The sequence below is a fragment of the Parus major genome, chromosome 3 (assembly GCF_001522545.3).
Source record: "Parus major isolate Abel chromosome 3, Parus_major1.1, whole genome shotgun sequence".
Taxonomy (NCBI): Eukaryota; Metazoa; Chordata; class Aves; order Passeriformes; family Paridae; genus Parus; species Parus major.
In genome coordinates, this window is record NC_031770.1 from 88,422,397 (window position 1) to 88,445,027 (window position 22,631).

The window sequence follows — 22,631 nt, forward strand, 5'->3', positions numbered from 1 at the left end:
TAAAATCTCCCAGAATAGGGCTTTCTCAGCAGCAGTGTGAATGACACACCTGAATTTTACCAGGAGTACAATTAATCCAAGACTGGCAGTAGGAAAACCAGCAGCAGGCAAAAGGGAAAACCACTAAGAGGTCCTGTTCACCTTTTAACACCTGGGAGTCACTCAAATGCACTCTTAAGTGTTCAAACTACTTTCTGGCATTTCAACAGTTTCTTCATTTACAATTGCTAATGAGTGCTAAGATACCTCTCTGGATTCTTCATTCATTCTATTTGCTTCAGAGACAGCAATTGTATCAGAGTGTGATTAGAAATAAAACCAGTGTCAGCCTTCCAGCTTTTCTAACTATCATGACAAACAGCTGTAGTTATGCTGACTCTCTGGGACAGAGAGAAAAATCTAGCATTCCCCACATCCTACCCTCCACAAAAAGTATCTACTTGCATAATGAGTATTTAAGGACACAACAGGTCGAAGCAAACTCGCAAGGTGAGTGAATCATAAAAAAGAATTAAGCTGGCATTTTATTACATTGAGATTTCTTATTGATTGACAGCAGTCATTAACTGAAGGGTAACAGGCTGGTAAAGCTGGACAGTTTGCATAGGTATTTTTGAACAGAACGGAGAAAGGTAACACAGATAATTTTAAACACAGAAATAATTCACTTAAAACAAGGAAAGTACAAAAATAATTAGCACATTTACATTAATTTATCCAATGCCACCTCTTCATGAATGGAAGAGAGCAAAGACCATAGTATACAGAAATATAACAGTTTAAATCTTCTCACAGGTATTTCAAACAGAAACTAGGAAGTTTACTTAGATTGTGCTCCCTTAAAAGGTTGTTCCTGCCTCAGGTAAGGGAGAGGCAATGAAGTCGTCAAACTTTAAGCCATCAAATCCAAATACTCTACCATTACTGAAAAAACAAACACATTTATAAAAACAAAGCTGGTAAACTAACTGTACAGCCTGTGGTCCTGATTCTGACATTTATAATAAACTGGACAGAGACAAAATTATGGCCTATGAAGTGAGACCAGCCACAGGCAAGAGTTAGGCCACATGTTCCAACAACCCTGGGATCTAAGCTTCTCTTTATAACAAGATTAGCCAGGCAAATGTGAGATTAATTAGAGTTTGCTATTTTTATCTGTTGCAAAGACCACATGAAAAAGTAAATAAAGACAATGACATTTTGTGACAAAAAAATAAATACAAGAACCAATTTAAGAAAAAAAACTAAACAACCAGGAACCCCAAAATACCTAGTAAGACCAGCCTACTAATTAGGTAACAATTTTAAACAGCTAAATTGGAGAGACTTAGTCATCACCCCTTAGAAACAAATATGAAAAGGCTTAAAAAATTATTTTTATCAAACATAACACATTGCTGTGAATATGAATAAACTCCAGCTGTTCATCAGTATGACAGAGGACATCAGATTATTAATCTAACAGTTGCAGTTGAAGTGTTTAAAAGTGACACTTCTGAACCCTTGTAAATAGATTAACAAGCTTCCATTTTTGTGAGCAGTTCTGATGGCATGATGTTAATGTACTGAAGTATCTTCATTTACATTTCCTCGAGGCTTCTTTTGATAGCTTCTTGCAGTTCTGCATCTTGCAGCTCTGCCTCTTGCAGTTCTGCATAAATAAAAAAAGAATGTAATCTCAGACTGAAATTGGTAACTAGCCATAAATACAGCTACCTTAATATTACTACATAAAGCATGAACTTACTTCTGTGGGCAATGCCAGTTGACTACAAAGTCCTTAAGAAACATGAAAATATTTTCTCTCCTTCTGTTTTATGCTATCTTTTCAACACTACAAAATATGGAAAACACCTCCACAACCTTTCACTGTATTAACCAGGAGCAGGCCAATGACTAGTTTAAGACCATAATGCAACTATGTATTTACTGCTCAAAATAATATGAAGATTAGAACCCATATGTATGCACCAAGAAAACGAAGCATTAAAACAAAAAATATGCACACATAACAAGCCAAGAGGTTTCAGTATTTTCTTTCCAGTTTCTTATCCAGAGAGATGCCCATACCTACTGACTCAGCACCAGTGTTGTCATTCTTACTAAGTAGGCCAGACAAGTAGATAAAAAGTCATTATCAGCAATAAGAATAGTCTAGATCAGGGCTGTAACAGTTTTGTTGATGGGGAGGAAAATCACATTGCACTCATCTGAGTTCTTAACCATCTCAAACAACTTTCATAATACTCAAAAAAGAAACTCTGTGCATTACATTCAGATTGTTTTGGGCACTAACTGCTAGGTGTTAGTGCCCAAAAGTTGGTTTATTAGTTAGTTAGTTCAAATACCATAAATTTTACAAGGTGTGTACATAGAGCAAATATTAATATCAATATTATAGCTGGAAAAATTAAAGCAGCTTTCAGACACACTGTCATTCATGAATTATTTATCTTCTGCTTTAGGAGGACATAAGCACATCCTATTATAAAGAAAGATCTGTCTGTTCTTATGAAAAAAGAAACAGAATTTTAGAACTTTAATAATTGTTGGGCTGTTTTATGCAAGGCTGAGAACTGGAACAGAGATCATATCACTGACTGCTCTCTCATGAATCTGGACTTTCCTGTAATATCCAGAACTACTGATAAAAGAGAGAAGCTTAAAGAAAAATATTACATGGTCACAGAAACAAACAAAGACAGAAAACCATTTGCAGACAACTGCTTGCCTTAAAGTATGTTATTTAGCTACTAAGTCTGTGCAAAAATGCAGAATAAGGTCCAAGCTGTGACTCATCTGGAGTCAGATGCCTCTGCACTGCAGCACCAGAAGTGGGACCTCCTGAATGCACCACTCCACTGCTATCCCAGTACTAGGCGGGCCTGAATGCACCAAACTTTCAGTTGCTGGAGATGAATGCTGGACATTTAACAACAGTATTTAGTAACAGTTGGTAAACTTACAAATTAATAAATTCTGCGAACATAAGATTCAGTATTCAGTTTTATCAGTGAGCTTGTACAACTTTTTTTGTTTTTTTAGTTTCTTGTATTACCATCAGGTGGAGGGGCAGAATCAAGTCTGTCAACAGTAAATTATTTTCAAAGTACACCATGGTCAGTCACCAAAAATGCATGACTACATTGAACACCACCAGTAAGCTCAACAGCAAAAGGATGAAAACAATTTCAATTAACGTAAGATAGGAACAGACAGATAATGAACAGAGAGATGTGATGCTGATTCAACCTTGTGCATAACTACAGGTCTTTTAGGAGACCAGAGTACTTTATTGTGAAATGGTATCTAAGATTGAATTATTTATCAGAAGTTCAACCATTTAGTCAATAATTCTGCTCTGACACAACACAGTCATATTAAACTGGTACAAAGAGAACTCAGTCAAGTCTCTAATTGATTGGTACCCTGTGGTGCCAAATGAAATAGATTTTTAGTCTGCTAGCATACTTTTCAGGTTAGGATTTTTTTTTATTTATAACTCATCACAGCATTCTTCACTACTCAAGACTGCCCAGCATAGTTTAGAGACGAATCCTAAGAGGTCACTTGCTGTAAAACTGATTTTAAGTTTAGTTTCAGGATCTTCCATAATTAATAATGCTCTTGAACACAGAAAAGTAAAAATTCCCAGACCTTCCTGTTTGTTTACTTCTTCTAAGCTCCGCTTCACTGTTTCTTTCATATCTTCATCCTCTTCACTATCTGAACCTTAAATGCACAAATGAAATAAATTACACATTGCTTCTAATAAAGATATTAACAACCTCTTGCATTTCTCTTACTGTAACATCAACTTACTTGAAGATTACATTTGTTATGATCTAAAACAATCAAGATAAAAATTCATTCCAGTGGTAGCTGAAGACAGCAACTCAAGAGACAGTTATTTTTCAGCTACCTTCTTCCCATAATCTAGAGGCAGATTGATTCAATTTTTAATTATGTTAAAGCAGTAACATGAAATAACAGCTGCAGAAACTACTGTATCTACTGCATTTGTAGGTTTTTTTGGGTAATATTCAGTTATTAAAAAATGACTCACTTTTTATAAATTACTCACTTTCTATAAAATGCATCAAGGATTTAATTATGGGAAGAAGTGTCTTTGTGTGTCTCTGCCTACACACAACAGCAGCTGTATTTTATTGCCCAAATACTGCATTTGAACAATGGGGTGCTAAAATTCAACAAAGCAGTGCAATTCAGGAGATGTTGCTGTTCAAGTCTTATATAAGCAGGAAGTTGATAGACTTGGTTTAATCTGTTAATTCATCACAACCCAGCCAAAACTGCACAGTCTTTCCCGTTCTTAGTAACACTCTTCACAAGGCTGGTTTCCAGCTCCAGAAGGATGGCTTTATTTTGAAGTGTCTAGTAAGGATTTGTGTACCTAAAGTGGTGTGGGGTTTGACTGGTTGGTTGGTTTAGTTGTTTGTTGGTTGATTTTTTTCCCCATTAAATAGAGAAGCAGTAACCAAGCCAATGAGTCATGTTAGGCATTCATTCTCCTCCTGCTACAGGCTATTGCTATTTTGGGAGATGGTCTCTGCAATGAGGTTAGCAATCAACAAAGTCTCCTACAGTCATACCAACTTAAAGAAGACAAGCAACTTAAAGGGAGAAGCACTCCCCTTAAAGTCATCACATTCATTAACACATCAGTGTACTTCTGATTACATTAACTAGCAAAGAACTTTCCGATATGGCCATCTCCTTTACTGACTGTTTGACTTCTGGCATTTTGAATTGCCCAACTTAGCTATTGCTGTTTTCAAGCCTCTTGACGCACAACCTGTTTGAGCAGAACCTCGCCGACTTTCCCAGTTCCAGGAATAAGAATTCCAACAGCTGGTGTCAAACAGTGATCAGAAGCCCAAAAAGATGCCAGAAATAGATAGATATACACTGCAGTTAAAATGGTGTTTCTCCACTCACTTGGCAGACTGACTGTGAACTCTTTTTGGAGCTGCCTACTATTTCTGAGCAGAAGAGATAGTAATTTTTACATAATTTTCCAAAGCAAAGCAAAATCCACACCCCCTCCTCCCCCAAAAGCAATCACTGCAATTACTAATGAAAGGAAGGAAAAAGTGCAAAGAAAAGGCTTTTCCCAAGTGGCTTCTCCCTAATTAACTAGCCTTTTAATCTTCCAGCCTGGAAGACATGTCAGACTGCCCTAAAAAGTTTTATAACTCTCAGAGGTGGAACAGTTGAAGCAATCACTCCCTAACTCAATTCTTGGTGTAAGTACACATGACACAAAAACACTTCCAGGGATGGGGCATCCACAGCTTTTCTGAGCAACTGGTCAGGTGCCTCACTACCTTCTGAGTAAAGAATTTCCTCCCACCATCTAATCCAAATCTTCCTTCTTTTAGTACAAAACCATTCCCCTTGCCACTATCTGCCCACATAAAAAGGCCCTATTTTTTAAAAGCCCCCTTTAAATACTGGAAGGCCACAATGAGGTCTCCTCAGAGCCTTCTCTTCTCCAAGCTGAACAACCACACTCTCAGCCTTTCTTTACAGCTCTCTGATCATCTTTGTAGCCTCCTCTGAACCCACCTGAACAGGTCCATGTCTTTCTTGTGCTGAGGACCCCAGAAGAGAACATAGCAATACTGGTGGGGTTCCATGAGGGCAGAGTAGAGGGCAGAATACTCTCCCTTGACCTGCTGGCAACTCCTCTTCTGAAGCAGCCCAGGATGCAGTTGGCCTTCTGGGCTGTGACTGTACACTTTGGCCCATGTCCAGCTTTTCATCCACGAGAACCCCAAAGTCCTTCTCCACTGCTCTGTTCTGCATGCAGTTCTTCCCCCAGGCTGTACTCACGTCTGGAATTACCCTGACCCAGGTGGAGCACCTTGCACATGGCCTTGGTCAACTTCATGACATTCTCCTGGGCCCACTTCAAGTTTGTCCAGGTCCTCCTGGATGACATCCCATCCTTTAGGTGTGCAACTGCACTGCTCAGCTTCATGTCATCTGTGAAGCTACTGAGGGTGCCCTCCCTTCCACTGTCCATGTCACTCATGAAGAGATTGAAGAGCACCAGTCCCAAGACACTTGTCACCAGCCTCCATTTTGACACTGAGCCACTGACCACACCTCTCTGGCTATGTCCATCCAGTTATGTCCATCCTCCTTATCCACTGTCCATCTATCAAATCCACATCTCTCCAACCTGGAGATAAGGATGTCATGCGGGATGGTGTCAAGGCCTTACAGAAATCCAGGCAGACGACATCACAGCCTTCCCTTGTCAATCATTACAGTTGCTCCATCCATAAAAGGCCACCAGACGGGTCAGACAATGTCACAGAATGGTGGAAATTGAAGGGACCTCTGGAAGTCATATTGTCCAACCTCCCAACTCGACTAGAATCATCTACTGCCCAGGACTATGTCCAGATAGCTTTTGACTAGTACTGAAAAGACAATGTAGTGGGGAGCTCCCATCTTGTTAGATATGACCTTACCTATTAAAGTGAAAGGATCACCTTCCTGAACCTGCTGGCAACAATCTTCCTAATGCAGCCGAGAATACTGTTGGACCTCCTAGCCACCAGAGCACGCATTAGCTCATGGTCAACTTGGTGTCCACCAGGTCCTTCCCTACAAAGCCATTTCCCAGCTAGTTGACTCCTGGTCAGCATATATTGATGTTTGTGGCTGTTTCACCCCAGATGCAGAACTCTGCACTTCCCTTTGTTGAACTTCATGAGGTTCACTGTCAGCTGTCTGGAGTTTTAGTGCTACCCTATGGATACCATTTGTTAACTCATTCAGAAACCCAGGAATTACTTAGCCAAAATATTTAGATCAGTACCCCACCCTTACCTTTGTTAGCAATCACATTTGGTATGTGTGGCCATGCTGTCTTTAAAATACTGCTTCCTTGGCTTCTAAAATATTTTCTTTATTCCTTTTTTCATATGCTCCTGGAGGATCCTTCCCAAATACTCTTCCCCAATACTTACTCCTCTAATCTCTGTTCATATTAAGGTAATATAATCTGTAAATGCAAATACACCTATGCCCTGCTGTGGGTTACCACCATACAAGACCTCTCTTCCTCCATGCAAAGCAAGCTTCACTCTATGTATCTCTGCCTACAGTTGCTCATTCAAGTGTAGGAGAAATGAAAATAAAGCTCTCAAGCTGCCACTCTCCTCCAATTGCATTTCTTGGATACTGTGGCCAATATAATGATGGTGACTCAGACTTTCATCTAACCTTTATCTTAGATTTCTCTCTCAAATTCAAAGCCAGATTTAAGCTAAACCTCAAAATTTTTTTTTTTGTATGATCTGAGTAGTGAGGTCGTCCTAGTTCATCTACTGACATACAATTATTGTTCAGGCTCATTATCTTAGGTCTCAGTACATTGCTTTCTCCCTAGGGCATATACATACAAGAGATGCCACTGACATACCAAACCTAATAGTAACTTCCTGCTGTAGCTAAACACAAGGTTACAACTGCAGGGTGATTTTCTTATCACTCTACTGCAAGAAGCTGTGGCTGCTACAATAAAAGAATATATTACTACAGAAACTATAATTCATTCATGGTGCATCACTCTGCAGATGCTCGTGCCCTTCACATTCAGTTTCACATTCAGGGAAGTGGAGGCTGGAGGTTGTGACCTAACTTTAGTCATTTGCAATCTGTGTTAACTAAAGGTTTGATGTAGTACTCACACTGGACCTCAAACAAGACCATACACAGACCGTCACCCATGAAAATCTTCACCATGGAGAAAGTAAAGCAACTATTCTCAATGTTGTCTATGAATTTGTTCTTCTGTCCTCTCAAATTCTTTTGTTGGCTGTATGTAAAACAAAAGCTTTTGGGCATAGTGGGAGATAGGAAGCTTAGGACCATTCATTAAAATGAACTGAAATCCTGCTCTTCCAAACATAAAACCTCTCATGGAAGCCACATTTGGTAGTATTTAAACACACCTGGCAAGAGTAGCAGATTGAAAATGCAGGCTGGCAACTCCATTTGAGCACAGTGAAATGTACCTTATGGGTCAGAGAAAGAGGTACAGTGTCTGTTTGGCAGACAACTACATTCAGCACACCACGGATTTTGACAGGCTCATGAGACAGACTGGCTCTTCAGAAAAAAGGACAAGAAATACTTCCAAAAATTTGCTCATATAATTTAAAATAGTCTGTTTTACATAAGAGCTTGGTCACTGAAGGATCTCATTTGAACATAACCAGAAGAAATAGTCAAGCTAAGGGCATCAACTTACACAAAAATAGCCTGTTAACAAAAAAACTTGTGGTCTTCCTGTCAGTGTTCAGATGGATATGATGACCCCAACCTACCATCAGCTTTGCCGTCAACATCGTCCAGCAGTGTACTGGATGTCAACAAGTCCAAAAGTGCACTTTCAGCACACAGGGTATCATCAAGACATAATGGAATACTGGTATTTTTCTGCAAGCTGTAATTTTTTTTGTCATAAAGGAAAACATTGAAAACTCTTCTGCCCTTCCCAAACCACTGGGATAACATGCATGAAGCTCTTGTCATGTGTTGTGGCTTCAGCATAAAAACAAAAACATTGTTCATTTATGAACTCATATTTAGCAGCAGCAGAGAAAGAAAAGAAAGAATGTTTCCTACTGTTTCCATACCTCAAAGGATGTTCAAGCATCTCCTCAGCCAAGGGTTTCCTATAGTTACATACAGTCGGTATTGTATTGCAACATATGCAGAAAATTTTATTTTAAAATTAATACAGCACTACAGCTCCTATAGCAGTTGTGCTGGCAAAATGGTTCACAAGATGCACCTGTCAGATTGCCACATCCAAACACAACCCAGGTGCTCACAGAAGCTGATGATAGCTCTGTGAAGGTGATTTAGGGAAACAGCTTTTTCATTTTGCAGCTCATCCAATACCAACTACACAGTCTGATATTTTTCAACATGATTCTCGGTCCTGTTTCTCACTTACTTCTCTCTTCAGAATAATAGCCATAGGCTTGAGAAAGTCACAAAGCAAGCAATTCTTGTTTGCATTTCCTTATACTCAGCTGCTTTTCTGTAACACATCAACAAGTTATACCAGCCTATGATAACACTGCATGACTTTCCATCTCAAGCCTCCAATACTGGTTTTGCCACATTAAGACTTACAAATGATGGCTGATGCTGCTGAGCCACACAGTATATGTGTGCTACGTGGTGGCTTTATATTTTTAAAGAAAAACTTTATAAACTCTTGTAATGACATCAACCCACAATGCAGCAAGTATAGGCCTATTACTAATGGTGAATTTTCTAATATTCTGTTTTAATACAGGATGGAGAGACAAAGGCAGCTCTTGCTGTCTGGGTCCCCCCCTTGCTGACACTGACTAACAAAGGGGACAATTCTGTTCCTTACAAGTTTGCTAAGGAATGCCAACAGCCAGAGGAATCATGTCATTCTATACATTTCCTGTTAAAGGATTTTTTTTTTAATGACCATATGTGTAACTTAAGTGGAATGTGTAATGAGCAGCCAGCCAGCAGGTAAAGGTTTGCAGCCTCCAGGTAGGGCCAATTACCATAATAGTAAATATTAATGTAGTAAAAGACATTGAAAGAAGTGTTAAATTAAACTTAGAAACTTCTAATGCCTGAGGTGCCCAGAAAACTCTGTATGCACCCTTTCTGTATCAAAAGCACATAAATCAATTCCAGCTCACCATTTTTTTTTTTTAAACTATTTACTTATTTTTTTTCCATTTAATCAATCAATGCCGATTCATCGTTCAGAGATAGCACTCCACTTTAATCTTCTTGGTGGAACAGCAGCACCATGTTATAGCTTTCATGAACATGTATCAAGACTAGAAGTGCAATTTTTCAGAAAACAGTTTAGGGCTAATTCAGAAACAGCCTTCTGTAATACGCCCTGAATTTACAAACCTCCAAAGCTGCAACAAGAAGCCAGGAAACACAAAAATGTTTACAGAGAAATGTCAGGTCTTCTAGGAAAACAGCAAAATACTTTAAAATGCTGATAAGTATTAAAACTCATCTCAGCTCTGGTACCCTTTGCATGAAATCAGCTGGCTCAATCCTCTTAGATTATCCTATATAAAACCAATGTGACCATTTTAGCATGCTGGCAACTTAAGAGAACTTAAAAACTTCCACTGAGATTTTTTTTCTCCAAATGGGTGTGTGAATCATGTGCCAGTGAAGACAATTATCAAATGACAGGAAGTAGCCAGGAGGTCAGAGTTAAAACAGAAGTATTTTGAAAAATAATGATGCTTTAGCAGGGTTACATTTGTTCAGACACAGCATAAATCAAACCAAACAGATCTGAGTAGAAATTGATGACTATGCACACTATGTGTACTTTAAACAGCTTCTCTTTAACTAGAAAGGAGTTTTCAGACTCAGACATCAGTTTGTCTCCTGCTGATGACAGAGTTTCTTATATTGAATAAAAATGCTCAATTAAGTCTGTTTTCAAAACATGCCCAAGCATAATGATTTTCTCATCTATTACTCATTGAAATACCACTACAATACAAGAAGCACCAAGCAACAGTTTATGTTACCAGTGTAAGTGTTCCATTTTTTTATTGGAAAGAACTAAAAGTTTACTGGAAAAATTGTGTTTAATGTTTACTTTCTACCTTTTGTGGTATCTGAAATGCTGTTTAGCAAGGCACACATCATGTCTCCTTCAATGTGGTGAGGATTCAGGATGCGAGCTGACCGCTGGGTCATTTTAAATTGGTTTTCCAGTTCCAGGAAGCTTTTGTCTCCAGAAAGAACAGTGAAAGGAATTTGCTTGGGCAGGTGCTCATCCAGACGACCAGCCTATACAAAACAAATGACTAGTGTTGAACAGAGACTGTGTTTTTATCTCACGGCATTTAGCTAGCTTTGTGCAAGACAGGTCTTCATTGGAAAGTTTTCTACAGCAATTTATTCCTGCCTTTATGATCCAAGCCACATTACCCCACTGTGAAAAGCACTGTTTCAAAAGTTTGATGCTCATTTCTTATCCACATACAATAGATACTGGTGATGGCTACCAGAACAGTGCAGATGGAGTATGAAACAAATACCTAAAAAGCAGCATTTTAGAACTGTCTCCAGATAAAACAAGTCATCTCTGCAGACCATTTTAAGAGTAACATAAAAAGCATGATGAAACATAAAACCATTGTTGCAAAAATGTGCTTATGAAGTTAGATAGGTAGTAATTTATCTAACTCATAAAGCACTATATGGCCTCAAGCTGCACAAGGGGAGGTTTAGATTTTCACTGAAAAGGTTGCCAAGCATTGGAACAGGCTGCCCAGAGAAGCAATGGAGTCATCCACCATCCTTGGAAAAGTTCAGAAATCATGTGGATATGGCACTTGAGGACATGGCTTAATGACAGTGGTAGTGCTGGGCTGATGGCCGGATTTGATGATCTAGAAGGTCTTTTCCCAGATTCCCATCCCTCACCTGCACATCCCCAACCGTGCCAAAGCCTAAAGTCTACCGAATAAAGGCACTGCTCTTTGTCAGCTCAAAAGGGTCTGTGGAACCAGACCCATTCAACTCCATTGCAAAGATGGCTCGAGATCTGGGTTACTTGAAGAGAGACAAAGCAGTTACATGCAACTCTTAGGACAGAAACTGTAAGAAGTGTAGGTTTTCTATACTCTTCATCCCCTAACCAGCTCCCTTTCCCCCCCCTCCAATAGAGAGTTGTCCTATTCGGGCTAATTTTTAAGTCACTTCTTGACCACCCAGTTCCACTCAGTCCAGGTTTATCATTCTTTATAGGGGACACAGAAGTCTCATGGAAAGAACCTAAAAATGTCATCTGCAATTAGTACTTAGCATCCATAGCAGATGCCATCTGCTACCCTTCTCTGGGTACAGAACACAATAAAGCAAGCGTGCCCTAACTTACATGAACACAGAGAGCAAAGTCTGCTGCTTCTCTTCTGGTACTGCAACGTGGATGAAGAAAGAAACATCCAATCCTTTTAAGATAATTGTAAATTTTGCAATGTACTGGAGGCTTCCAGTTGCTGTATCCTCCTATATAATGAAGAGGAATAATATTAATAATAATAAAAATCAAACATGACAAACAAACAAACCATGGGTTTGGGCAGAAGCGCCTTTATGAATTAAAAATGCATAGAAGGTAAAAGCAAATATAAAACTGTTTTTAAAGACAGAATTTATTTTAACCAATGTGAAAGCTAAGGGAAACACATAACCCAAATCCCCCCAGCCCACTTGTTCTTTAGATAGAGGGCAAAAAAAAGTAGTTAGCCTGGTGCTACTCAATCAATTTTGTACTTTTTTTTTTCCCTTCAAATCCTGAAAAACTTATCTTCTAGATATCATGTGATTTTAGACACAAGGATGTGTTTTTCTCCAGTTTGAAGCACAGTAATGGTTAATGTGCAGAATAAGAAGAGCTCTGTAAACATAGTACAAGTAACAGAAATGCTTCTCTTAGGGAAACCTCTACCACAGGACTTACAGACTCAACATGGACCATAACTGCCTGAACTCATCAAAAAGTGGATCCAAGAACTGGATCAATAGCTGAAAGAAATGATACAGTCCTGACAAACCCAGGGATGAAGTCAAGGATGAGTAAAATGAGGCTACAACTGGGAAAAAAGTGCAGGAATTTTCTAAACAGTACACTAAGCATTTAGTTACAGGCTGAGAAAATAGATGGATAATAAAGATGAGCTGAGTGAAGTGCCTGCTACAGACAAAACCAGTTCCAGACCGAAACAAGTTGTAAGGGAAAGAAGCAGAAAATCTCTCAAGAAGAGAGGAAAAACCAGAGGAGCTTACACCATAAAAACACATAAGACACCATAAAAAAGCAAGCAAATGGAAGGACAATTTGACCACAGTTTTGTAACATTCCAATGGCTAGGAAATAATGGGTCTGCAACATGAGGGAAAACACATTTCTTTATCTGCTAGATGACAGAGTGGCTGGATATAAGAGGATTTTGAACAGAAAATGAAAGCAGCCATTGATGGCACTTCACGTGAGGATGTGGGAAACCAATGCTCAAGTAAACAGGCTAGAGAGGATGGTTTATGCCAACGTCCACCCACAGTCTGACAAAGAAAAGCAGGACTCAGTAGATTTCTCCTGTTTCCCCCCTGCCTTTTCAGCCTAATGGTAAGAGTATGATATCAAAAATTACTACAAAGATTTATTAAGAGTCTACACAGAAATGATTTAGTGGAACCTGTCTGTAAGAAAAAAATGCTATTTACAAGTTGTTCTTGTCTGCTGTGACAGCCCTCAGTCACTGCTATTTGGCAAAGACTTGTAATCACCAGCCCTGTTTTCTGGCTGCATAAATGTACAATATAAGCATTTGACCAGGGCAGCTGAAAACAATGACTGACTTCTATTTATTTAGTTAGCCCACAAATGGATGAAAGACAATTGAGTATCTGAAGACAGAAACAATATAGAGTCCAGACAATGCAATGGAAGAACTCAAAGTAAAGGCCATACTAGAAACAGGAATAATAGAAATAATGAAGATATACAGTATAAAAATAATAATTAATAATTCATGGAAATGCAGGAAAAAATGTTACAACATTTTTCACAGGTTAAAGAGACAAGAATAGGATGCTTCAAGTAACTATACAAACCATATTATGAGATAATGATCCAGATGTGCCTGGGAGCTTTAGTGTTCCCAGGCTCAAAACCAATATAGTTGACACTAAAACTAGTAAATTTCTCTTTAATATGAATATGGTCCATTTTATTCACAAGTTACTCTTCAGCATATTTTTTTAGTTCACATGCTTCAGGGGGCATTCCCATGAGGCAGACTGCGTGCAGCAAACCCATTAGGAAGAAAGGAATCAAGTAGTGCTGATATGGGCTGTGTTTGGAGAATCTTAACTAGCACAAAGGTACCTTTGGTAGGAATATTTTATTAGTAGGAGTTCCTACTGATAGACTAACACTATGGTTTTACTATGATTATTTCTTTTGAGTAAGTCAGAGAATAGAAATTTCTGACAACACAGCTCAGACATCCCTAGGTGCAACCAATTTCTTCTTAATTCATCAAAAATATGTTCTAACCTTGGAAAACAGTAACATAGAAGACCTTGTCATAGCAAACAAGCTTAAGTCAACTAATGACAAATCAGTTTTGAGTAAATTAGATAGAATGAAGTATGACTGAAAGTCAGTGTCTGAATTCACGTGGGGAAATTCTTTTCTACTAAATAATTCTTTATAAAAGCCAGACAGAATAGACAGACATAGATTCCTAATAGTTTCTTATTTTTATCAGTAGAAGAAGTTTTTCCAAGGCCAAGTAGATTGAATAACTGTAGAAATAAACAAGTCTTCAGAAATTAAAAACTACAACCAAACCCTAAATCACAATAGAATTCAAGGAATGCACAGGTGAAGTGAAATCTGCCCAGAAGTTTAAACTGGGAAAAGCCTTACAAAAGATAGTAAAAACAAACAACAGGTTGCTCAGCCATATGGAAAAGAGAATGTATATAAATGAAGCAGCCAACCAACATGGATGAAACAGAAATCTAGTACCATTAGGTATAATATGGAAAGTGTGATATCTTTTATATTGTTTATCTTGTGAGACCAAATCTAATCGTGTCCAGTTCTGGTGTCCAAGTGTAAGAAAGACATGGAACTGTTGGAGCAAGTCCAGGGGAGGGTCAGAAATTGGTAAGAGGACAGTTGATAAGAACACCAGCCCTATGAAGAGAGGCTGTCAAAGTTGGGGGCTGTTCAGTCTGGAGAAGAGAAGGCTGCATGGAGACCTCACAGAAACCTTCCAATATCTCAAGCAGCCTAAGGGAAGCCAGAGCAGGACTCTGAGTCAGGAACTGTAGGAAAAGGAGTAATTGGTACAAACTGAAAGAGAAGGGATTTAGGTTAGATATTAGAAGGAAAGTTTTTACTGTGAGGGTGGTCAGACACTGGAACAGGTTGCTCAGGGAGGTCTTTGATGTCTCAACCCCAGCAGTTCTACATGCCAGGTTGATAAGGCCTTGAGCAACCTGGTCTAGTGGGAGGTGTCCCTGCCCATGGCAGAGGGGGTTGGAACTAGATGATCTCTAAGGTCCACTGCAATCCCTTAACATTCTATGATCTGAAAGCTCAAAATCAGTATTTTCTGTGGCTTGCATGTGTACAGGAATGCTGTTACAAAAAGGCCAAAGGTAATGACCGTACAGGTAGTGAAACAGAAGTAATGCTGGAGTAGGACACAGAACTCAGGAGAATAACCTGCTCTAACAGGGAAGATCAGAGGATTCATCCCCAAAACTCCTAACAAGCAGATACCAGATTTCAATTTCAGGAGCACAGATCACTGTTTGAATCTCTACCACTTTACGTTAACAGTATTAATTGCTCTGCTTTCATCAGCTAACTGGAAAATCTATTTCTAAGAGGAAAAAAAAAAGTGACCTAGGCATCAAGAGGCCTTTCTGTCCAACATGAGCAGCATGACAACTCCCAGCTTTCAGAATATCCTTGATTATCTTTTATGGGAAGAAATAATAAAAAACACTTAACAAGGAAGTGCAGTGCAGTAGTGTTTACCAAATGTAAAACATACCTGACCTACAAATCTGGTAAGATGATGCCTGTGTTTCAGGCCATAAGTATTTTGAAAGTATCCCTTATCTACACTTTACATTTCTTCTTCTTTCATTGAAGAAATCAATGTACCACAGACAAAATAATAGTAAAGACAGATACAGGGAAAACCCATAGAAAAAGCATGAGGTGGACACACAGTTGGTTCAGAAACAGTCAGTTAAGCAAAAGTATCAACTTAAAGGGATGCTACTTGTAGACTTGGCAAAGTGGTATGATCTTTAAGGTCCCTTTCAACCCAAACCAATCCATCATTTTATGAAGCACGTGACAATGTGAGTTTCATCAGTCACTGGTATCTTCAAGATGGGACATATACCTATTGTTGTACAGGATGACCAGGACCATCCTTTACAGAACAAACCAGAGACAGAACAAAATTAATAGTCTAAGAGTGCAAAATCATGCCTTCTGTAACTAGAAATACAAACCAAAATAAAAAATCCCAGCCTTATGAGAAGGACTTAGGAGTTAATATAATCTCTGAGTATTATGTTCTGGTAATGATGAAAATATGATACAGCTTAAGTAAGCTCATGAGGGAAGCCAGAAAGACTCATAAACAGTTCCACAATCCTGGAACTATTCTACAAGGAATAGTAAGAGCAGCGGAGGTTTAGACAGAGTTTGCTAAGTTCAAGAACATTTCTGTTACACAGTGCCTGTGACACTGCAACTTTAGAAGCCTAGCACTACTTGCTCTTGTTCTTCATTCTCTCAGATTCAAGGAATCTCTGCTCAAGTACATGTGTAGACTTGTTAATCTTACCTTTAATTTAGTTCAAACAGTTTTTACCTTGAAAACCCCAGATAAATGTCCCTTGGTTCAGGTTAGCTGGCAGCTGTGTGAAAAAGCTTCCCCAGTTGTCCAGATCCACCAACACAATGTGAGTCATAGTACTTAGATAGTCCAGATCAGGAAGTTCACCATCTTCAATGGGATAAAAAGGATACATTTAAAATTCATGTGACTTTCTGGTCAACCAATTGCTTTTGAAAATTCTTGTAGTCACATATATAAATGAAAAGTTACAAAATGAAAAGTTACCAAACATGATGCTATTTGGTGAATGCATATATTTTTAAATCAACTGAATTAGCACTTAATAATGCATAGATTAAAGAAAAGGGTGAAACTTGGCAATATGATGGTGCAAACCTGGATAGTTTTGTGGTAAGCACAAAAAGCTGTCATCCCGCACCAAGACATTTATTTAATATCCAGCTGTGTGATTTAATAACCACCCCTGACTATGCCAAGTCTCTGTAACATTCAACTGCTTGCATGCATAAAAGCACATGAAATGTTTAGATATGCACTTTTTGCTGCACTTCTAACATAACATAACTTCTAACATATGTCAACCTCTTAATCAAAAGCATTAAGACACCACTAGTAATCAAGAAACACTTCCAATTTCTGAACACAAGGTACACCTTCAGCATCCTCGATGTCATTCTTAAAAGTGATAAGGAACTTGAAAAAAATTGCATGCTTGAGGGAAAAAAAACCAAGTCATACTGGGAATATAAATTCTCAGCTGATACTGCTTTTTGGCAAGCTAGGAAAGCTGAGATGATGGTGATATAACAGCACTGCCCACACAGAAAGCACTAACAGGCTCATAAATATTTATATATATAAAGAAGGCAAGTTTCTTTTTGAATGTGTATGATAAATCACTTTTACACTTCTAGGCATTACATCCCTAATTGGGGTATCCTTGATGGTCCTCTTCCTTTTAGTACCAAATTATGCTCCAAACTAATTTGAAAATCAAATGTTTCGGTCTCAGGATTCTCACATCTGCCTTTTTGTTTGTTTTTCTCCCCAAGACTTGGTACACATAGCGTATAAAAATAAATTGTGGAGTCTGAGTTTTGGAAATTCAAGTACTGAGAATTCAGTGTTTGAGAAATAACAAGTACTAAATTCTAAGCTCATTTATAGACTGGATGTAACCAAATGGTATGTGACATGTACTGACAATGAAACAGAGTGTGTTAAGGACAGCAATACTTTTCTAATGTTGAAACAAATTTTCTACATACTTTCACTACATTCTTCAGACTGTTCTGAGTCCTCATTTTTTCTTTTCTTTCCCTCTATTGCGCCCTGCAGAGGAGAAAACTGTGGTCTCTCCTGAGTTTTGGATGGAGATGCTTGAAGTTGTTGCCTGTGAGGTTTTCTGACCACACAAGCCCCACTTGCTGAAAACTTGAATACTGTGTCTTCTGACTCTGATGCAAGACTTGATAGATCAGGTTTCTGCAAGAAGCAGTGTTTCATGTGATAGTGCTGATGTGCGCTTTGAAGATCATCAAAGTTTTTGTTGCATGCAGCACATCTAACAACGTACATATCTCCCTTAGGTTTTACTGACGTGTGACTCTTGAGATGACTGTTCAAATCAACAATATTCTGTGCTGTTGCAGAACACAAGCAGCATCGAAACCATAAGTTTCCTTTCTGCAGCATGACTTTCTGACAATTCTCATAATCATTCCTCCTGTTTATTTTGGAGATGTAACTTGTCCGGCAACCACAGGTTAAACGGTCTCCTTGTTCAACTGGAAGGAAATCCTCTTGTTTTTTTATTGACGGTTCCATCTGCTCAGGCACAAATGTATAGTCCATGCTATGAAGGGCCTTGTAATGGATTAGAAATTCTTCCTCTGTGTTGAAGAAGAGATCACCACAAAGGCCACAGAAGTATTTAGTCTGTATCTCCTCATTATGATGCTCTTGGAAGTGCCGCTGTAGTGTTCCTACTTTCCGAAAGTGATTTCTACATAAGCCGCATGAGTACCTGTGAAATGCATGGCTTTCTAAGGACATGCAATGCTGTTTAACACTCTCTTCAGACTCAAACATCTCCTCACAAATGCGGCACTGCCATTTTCCCACAACAGGAGCACTCTCAGGGGAGAGCTCCACAGGGTCAGAAATGCAGTCTTTATCTTCATCTGCAGAAATGCTCACTGCATAAGAAACAGATGGCATAGGCTCATCTTCTACAGCTTCTTGCTCATAATAGTAACTATGTCCACCATGAAATTCAGTTATGTGTCCCATAATATCCTCTTCTCTAAGATCTACAGAGCATGCTCTGCACCAGAGAAGAAAATTAGTTAAGTGTGCTCCTCCATGGAATCGACTCATATGCAGGCGGATAATGCTTGAATTTTCAGCCAGCTTTCCACACACAGCACACTTGTGACAGATCCTATTTGCTGATAAAATGTGCTTTTCTACTGACTCTTCTGTAAAAAACTTTTGAAGGCATTCACAAAACCAAGCTTTTACTTTGCAAGCACTACCTTGCCTTTGGTTTGCAACTTCATCTTCATTTTTGTCTTTTAAATTACTCTTCCGTTTTGAAGTAGACCCCGTTTCACTGGAGGACTCATCTGGACTCAAATGTCTTTTAAGCAGTGGTCTTGACCGTTCCACAGTGTAGCAGAAATGAGACTGATTTTTATGTTTTCCATTGACATGGCAGAACATCAAGATGGACTCTTCCAGTGTAGTAAAACCTCTAATGTTATGCTGAGTGCTTTGTTTGTGTTGGGTCATCTGATTCTTATCAGCAAACAGTTCATCGCAGTTCTCACAGTAACCTTTCCTTTTAAATATCTCTGCAACTTGGGAGATGCTTTTCTTTGACAGTGCCATGGGCCCAGAATTATAACAACGTGTTCTAGAATGGATTAAAAAAATACAGAGGTTATATCACAACCTGGAACATTTTTAAACTTTCAGATGTACTCGATGTATTACCAAGTAGCTACAGGATAAGTGCACAGTAATGGTGTCCTCTATGTACTTTAACCCACCTACCAGCTTGTCAGTAAAACCATACAATGTATATTTAGTCTCTGAACTTTGAAGAGAATTAGGTGCTAATTTCCAAAGCTAGCATGTGGATTGATGCTTATGTTTTTGACCATGAATTTTCAAAATCAAATGCTGTCAACTCAGAATTAGCAGAACAGAGAACAGCTTTTGTTGTTCTGTTACAGAAAATACAAAAAGCATCCTGACATTGATCAGCTTTCTGCAGTGTGCAGTACAGTTAAGGGGGCAGGCTTTTGATTGCTTATTCAGATGGTCCTAGCTTTCCTGAACTCCACTAGTACCACTAAAGCATATCTGCATACATGTCACTGATCTATAGATGATCACACTTTAAAGACAGCTGACTTTCACAAACCTGAAATGAGCCGTTAATTCCATATGTGAGCGCAGTATCTTGAAGCAGGACATACACTTCACTTGGAAGGGGACCTCTTTGCACAGAGATATCAAGAGGTTCTTTGCAAAGGTTGGAAAAGGTAGCGGATGGCCAGACTTCAATGCATCTATAAAACAGAAGGGTACAAAGTGCAACCACACATTAGAGTTTTTCCATAGAATTTCAGCTCTCTGATGACATCACTGTTTACAAGTGCTATTGTTACTGGTTTGTCACAGGGTTGAGAATGCAAGTTAACAAATATAAACTGAGCTACAGTAACGGTGCAATGGAAGCTGTAACTAAGTCCTTAATTTTTTAAACTTCCGTAACTATCTTACACCTGAATCTGTTTGAGTCTTGCTTTTTCATACGCAGTCACTGACCTTACTTCCCTTTTCTTTCTTCTACAATGCCAGGTCAATATCTCTCTTAGAAAGGTTCTTACCATCTTAACATCATCTCCTCCACCTACCACCAGCTCTCTACACTTACTACATAAAATTTTGTTTTAAGCCATAGAGTATTTTTTTTTTTAAAAAACACAATTTATTTAATAAGTTGCCACAAACTCTGACCATCTCTTTCTCTCTTTCCCATCCTTAATGTTAATTCTTAAATTTTAGATACAGGACTTCCTGTTGTTCTGAGTATATACTCCACAGGTAACTTCTGGTACCAGAATAAGAAAATTCTACTTAAAAGAGAATGGAAAATGGTTTCTAGGTTATATATTATTCATGCTCTGCACCTTAGCAGGCAAATTCTCCTTGATTTTTATGTTTTAGTACGATGTGATGATCAGCAGGCAGTAATTTGAGGTTCTGCCCTTCAGCTAACTTCACTGGCAGATCTCAGGCCATGCTGATAATTGTTAATCATGAAGCCTTACTAATGTGAAGTAGAAAACAGAGCACTCAATTTTTTGTTCTGAGTTAAGCATTCTCCATCTCTAAACGAGAAAACACTAACTTGTACTTTTAATCTTTTCAAGGCAATAGCTCACCAGTAATCTTTTTTAAAACCTAGGACCTAAAAGCATCTGCAGTCATCACATTCAGAATTAATAACCTAATTGAGAATAGAAGTCCATTAGAGTGACAATGCATAAGGGAAAGTATAACCATGCATGACTGTCATTTCACAATATGAAGGCAGCAGGACTGACTCAACCTGCAGGGGATTCCTTCAAAGCTTGCCTTTTCTGTACATTTCCTGCAGCCACTCTAGGGAATGGCAGAAGTTGAAGATACACTTATAAAGATGAGAAATAACTGCATGAACCTGTGCGGCCATGTAGGCTTATCCAGAGAGTTAAAATGTCTAAAATATGGCAACTTGGCAGTTTAGCTAACATTAAGGCATAAGTAAATGCCTTAATGCCTACTGCTTATGTCAAAAAGTAAGTACAGCTATGTTGGGCAATTAACCCTGTTTACAGTACCATGCTCAGACAGATCTTTCCTCTGGACTTTATTAAGCATGGTTCAGGATGTTGCAAGATCACAACATAACAGTATCTGAGCCTCCAACAGGCATGTAGTTTGTGCAAGCCATCAGAACGGCAGCAATGTTCCAGCTAAGCACTCTACATTTGCAATTATACAGAGAAGACATTTTCCAAAGTCTTTACCATCAGGAATGCCAAGGACACCAACAAGAAAAATAGCCTCCAAGCACACTACAGCAGAATAAGAGGAAGGAATTCAACAGCCACTCTGACTGAAATTGAAAAGGTAATTTATGTGTTTTGCTCTGAGTCTCTATCAACATGCTAAATGTAAACTTATTCAGGAAGGTAGCTGCATGGCGTCACTGGAGGCTGAGAAGCTTATATGAGAGACTCAACAGCATCTTATTACAACAAGTGTGATAGAGGAATCATTTCTACACAAAAATATGAATTTCAAAGTATCACATTTAAGATCTTAAAAGAAAAACAAGAATTCATTAATAACAAACTTAAAATCTTAAGCTTTTTTTATGCAACAGAAAAATGTAAGTCACTTTCTATCTTATGAATGAATTATCAGAAAAAATATAAGCAGTACACTTAGTAGCAACGTACCACTCAGTTCAGAAACCTGGAGGAAGTGGTTCTCTTGCGACATATGCTGCACACATTCATCTCTTTTGGTGAAAAGGAGGAAGCAGTTTGGGCATGCAAAACACTGAATATGCTGTGCAGGAATACCTTTTTTATGCCCATCATTTTTATTTAGCTGGAAGAGAAAATTATCTATTTAGGAAAAAAACTTAAGTCAAGAAACTAGTCCCAGTTCTCATATCCTCCCATTCCTCTCTCTCTCATTTCTTTGGTAATATTTTCATTTTTAGGTTTTCAGCTAACACATATACATTTATCTACAGCCTACCCTCTGCTCACAAGACACAAAGAACTGGCCAAAGAACCCCTGTCAAACCCAGTTACTCATCCACCCTAACTACACCATCAACTTCTCCACCCTCTTCTTGCATCACTGAGATCAAGCACCTTCCCTGGGACTATGGGTTCCAGCAATTCTTAGCCATTCCATTTACCCAAGCTCTCAGAAAAAGCTCCCTCTGTCAATAAAGCAGCTGTTTTACCTCATGTCAGCTCTTCTCTAACCTCTTGCTAACCTCTAACTCCCCAAAATGCTGCTCCTCAGAGTGGCCCCCAAAGGTCTGTGACTTTTGTAGAAGTGAAC

At 38.7% G+C, this 22,631-nt stretch overlaps 1 protein-coding gene across 4 annotated transcripts in view; it reads right to left on the reverse strand.

Annotated features, from left to right (window-relative positions):
- Window positions 1–490: 490 nt before the first annotated feature.
- The window catches only part of LOC107202072 (E3 SUMO-protein ligase ZNF451-like), a 33,549-nt gene continuing 11,408 nt past the window's right edge, over window positions 491–22,631 (reverse strand). For 2 of the 4 annotated variants that reach the window (XM_015622335.2, XM_015622339.3), the window contains 8 exons: window positions 22,010–22,163; window positions 19,921–20,068; window positions 17,759–19,407; window positions 16,503–16,637; window positions 11,966–12,096; window positions 10,686–10,872; window positions 3,661–3,735; window positions 495–1,654 (listed from right to left, as the gene is read on the reverse strand). In XM_015622335.2, coding sequence (XP_015477821.1) covers window positions 1,584–1,654; window positions 3,661–3,735; window positions 10,686–10,872; window positions 11,966–12,096; window positions 16,503–16,637; window positions 17,759–19,407; window positions 19,921–20,068; window positions 22,010–22,163 — 2,550 coding nt within the window. In that variant the 3' untranslated portion in view covers window positions 495–1,583. Of the gene's footprint in view, window positions 1,655–3,660; window positions 3,736–10,685; window positions 10,873–11,965; window positions 12,097–16,502; window positions 16,638–17,758; window positions 19,408–19,920; window positions 20,069–22,009; window positions 22,164–22,631 lie in introns of all 4 variants that reach the window. The other 2 variants (XM_015622337.3, XM_015622338.2) reach the window with 2 other exon arrangements.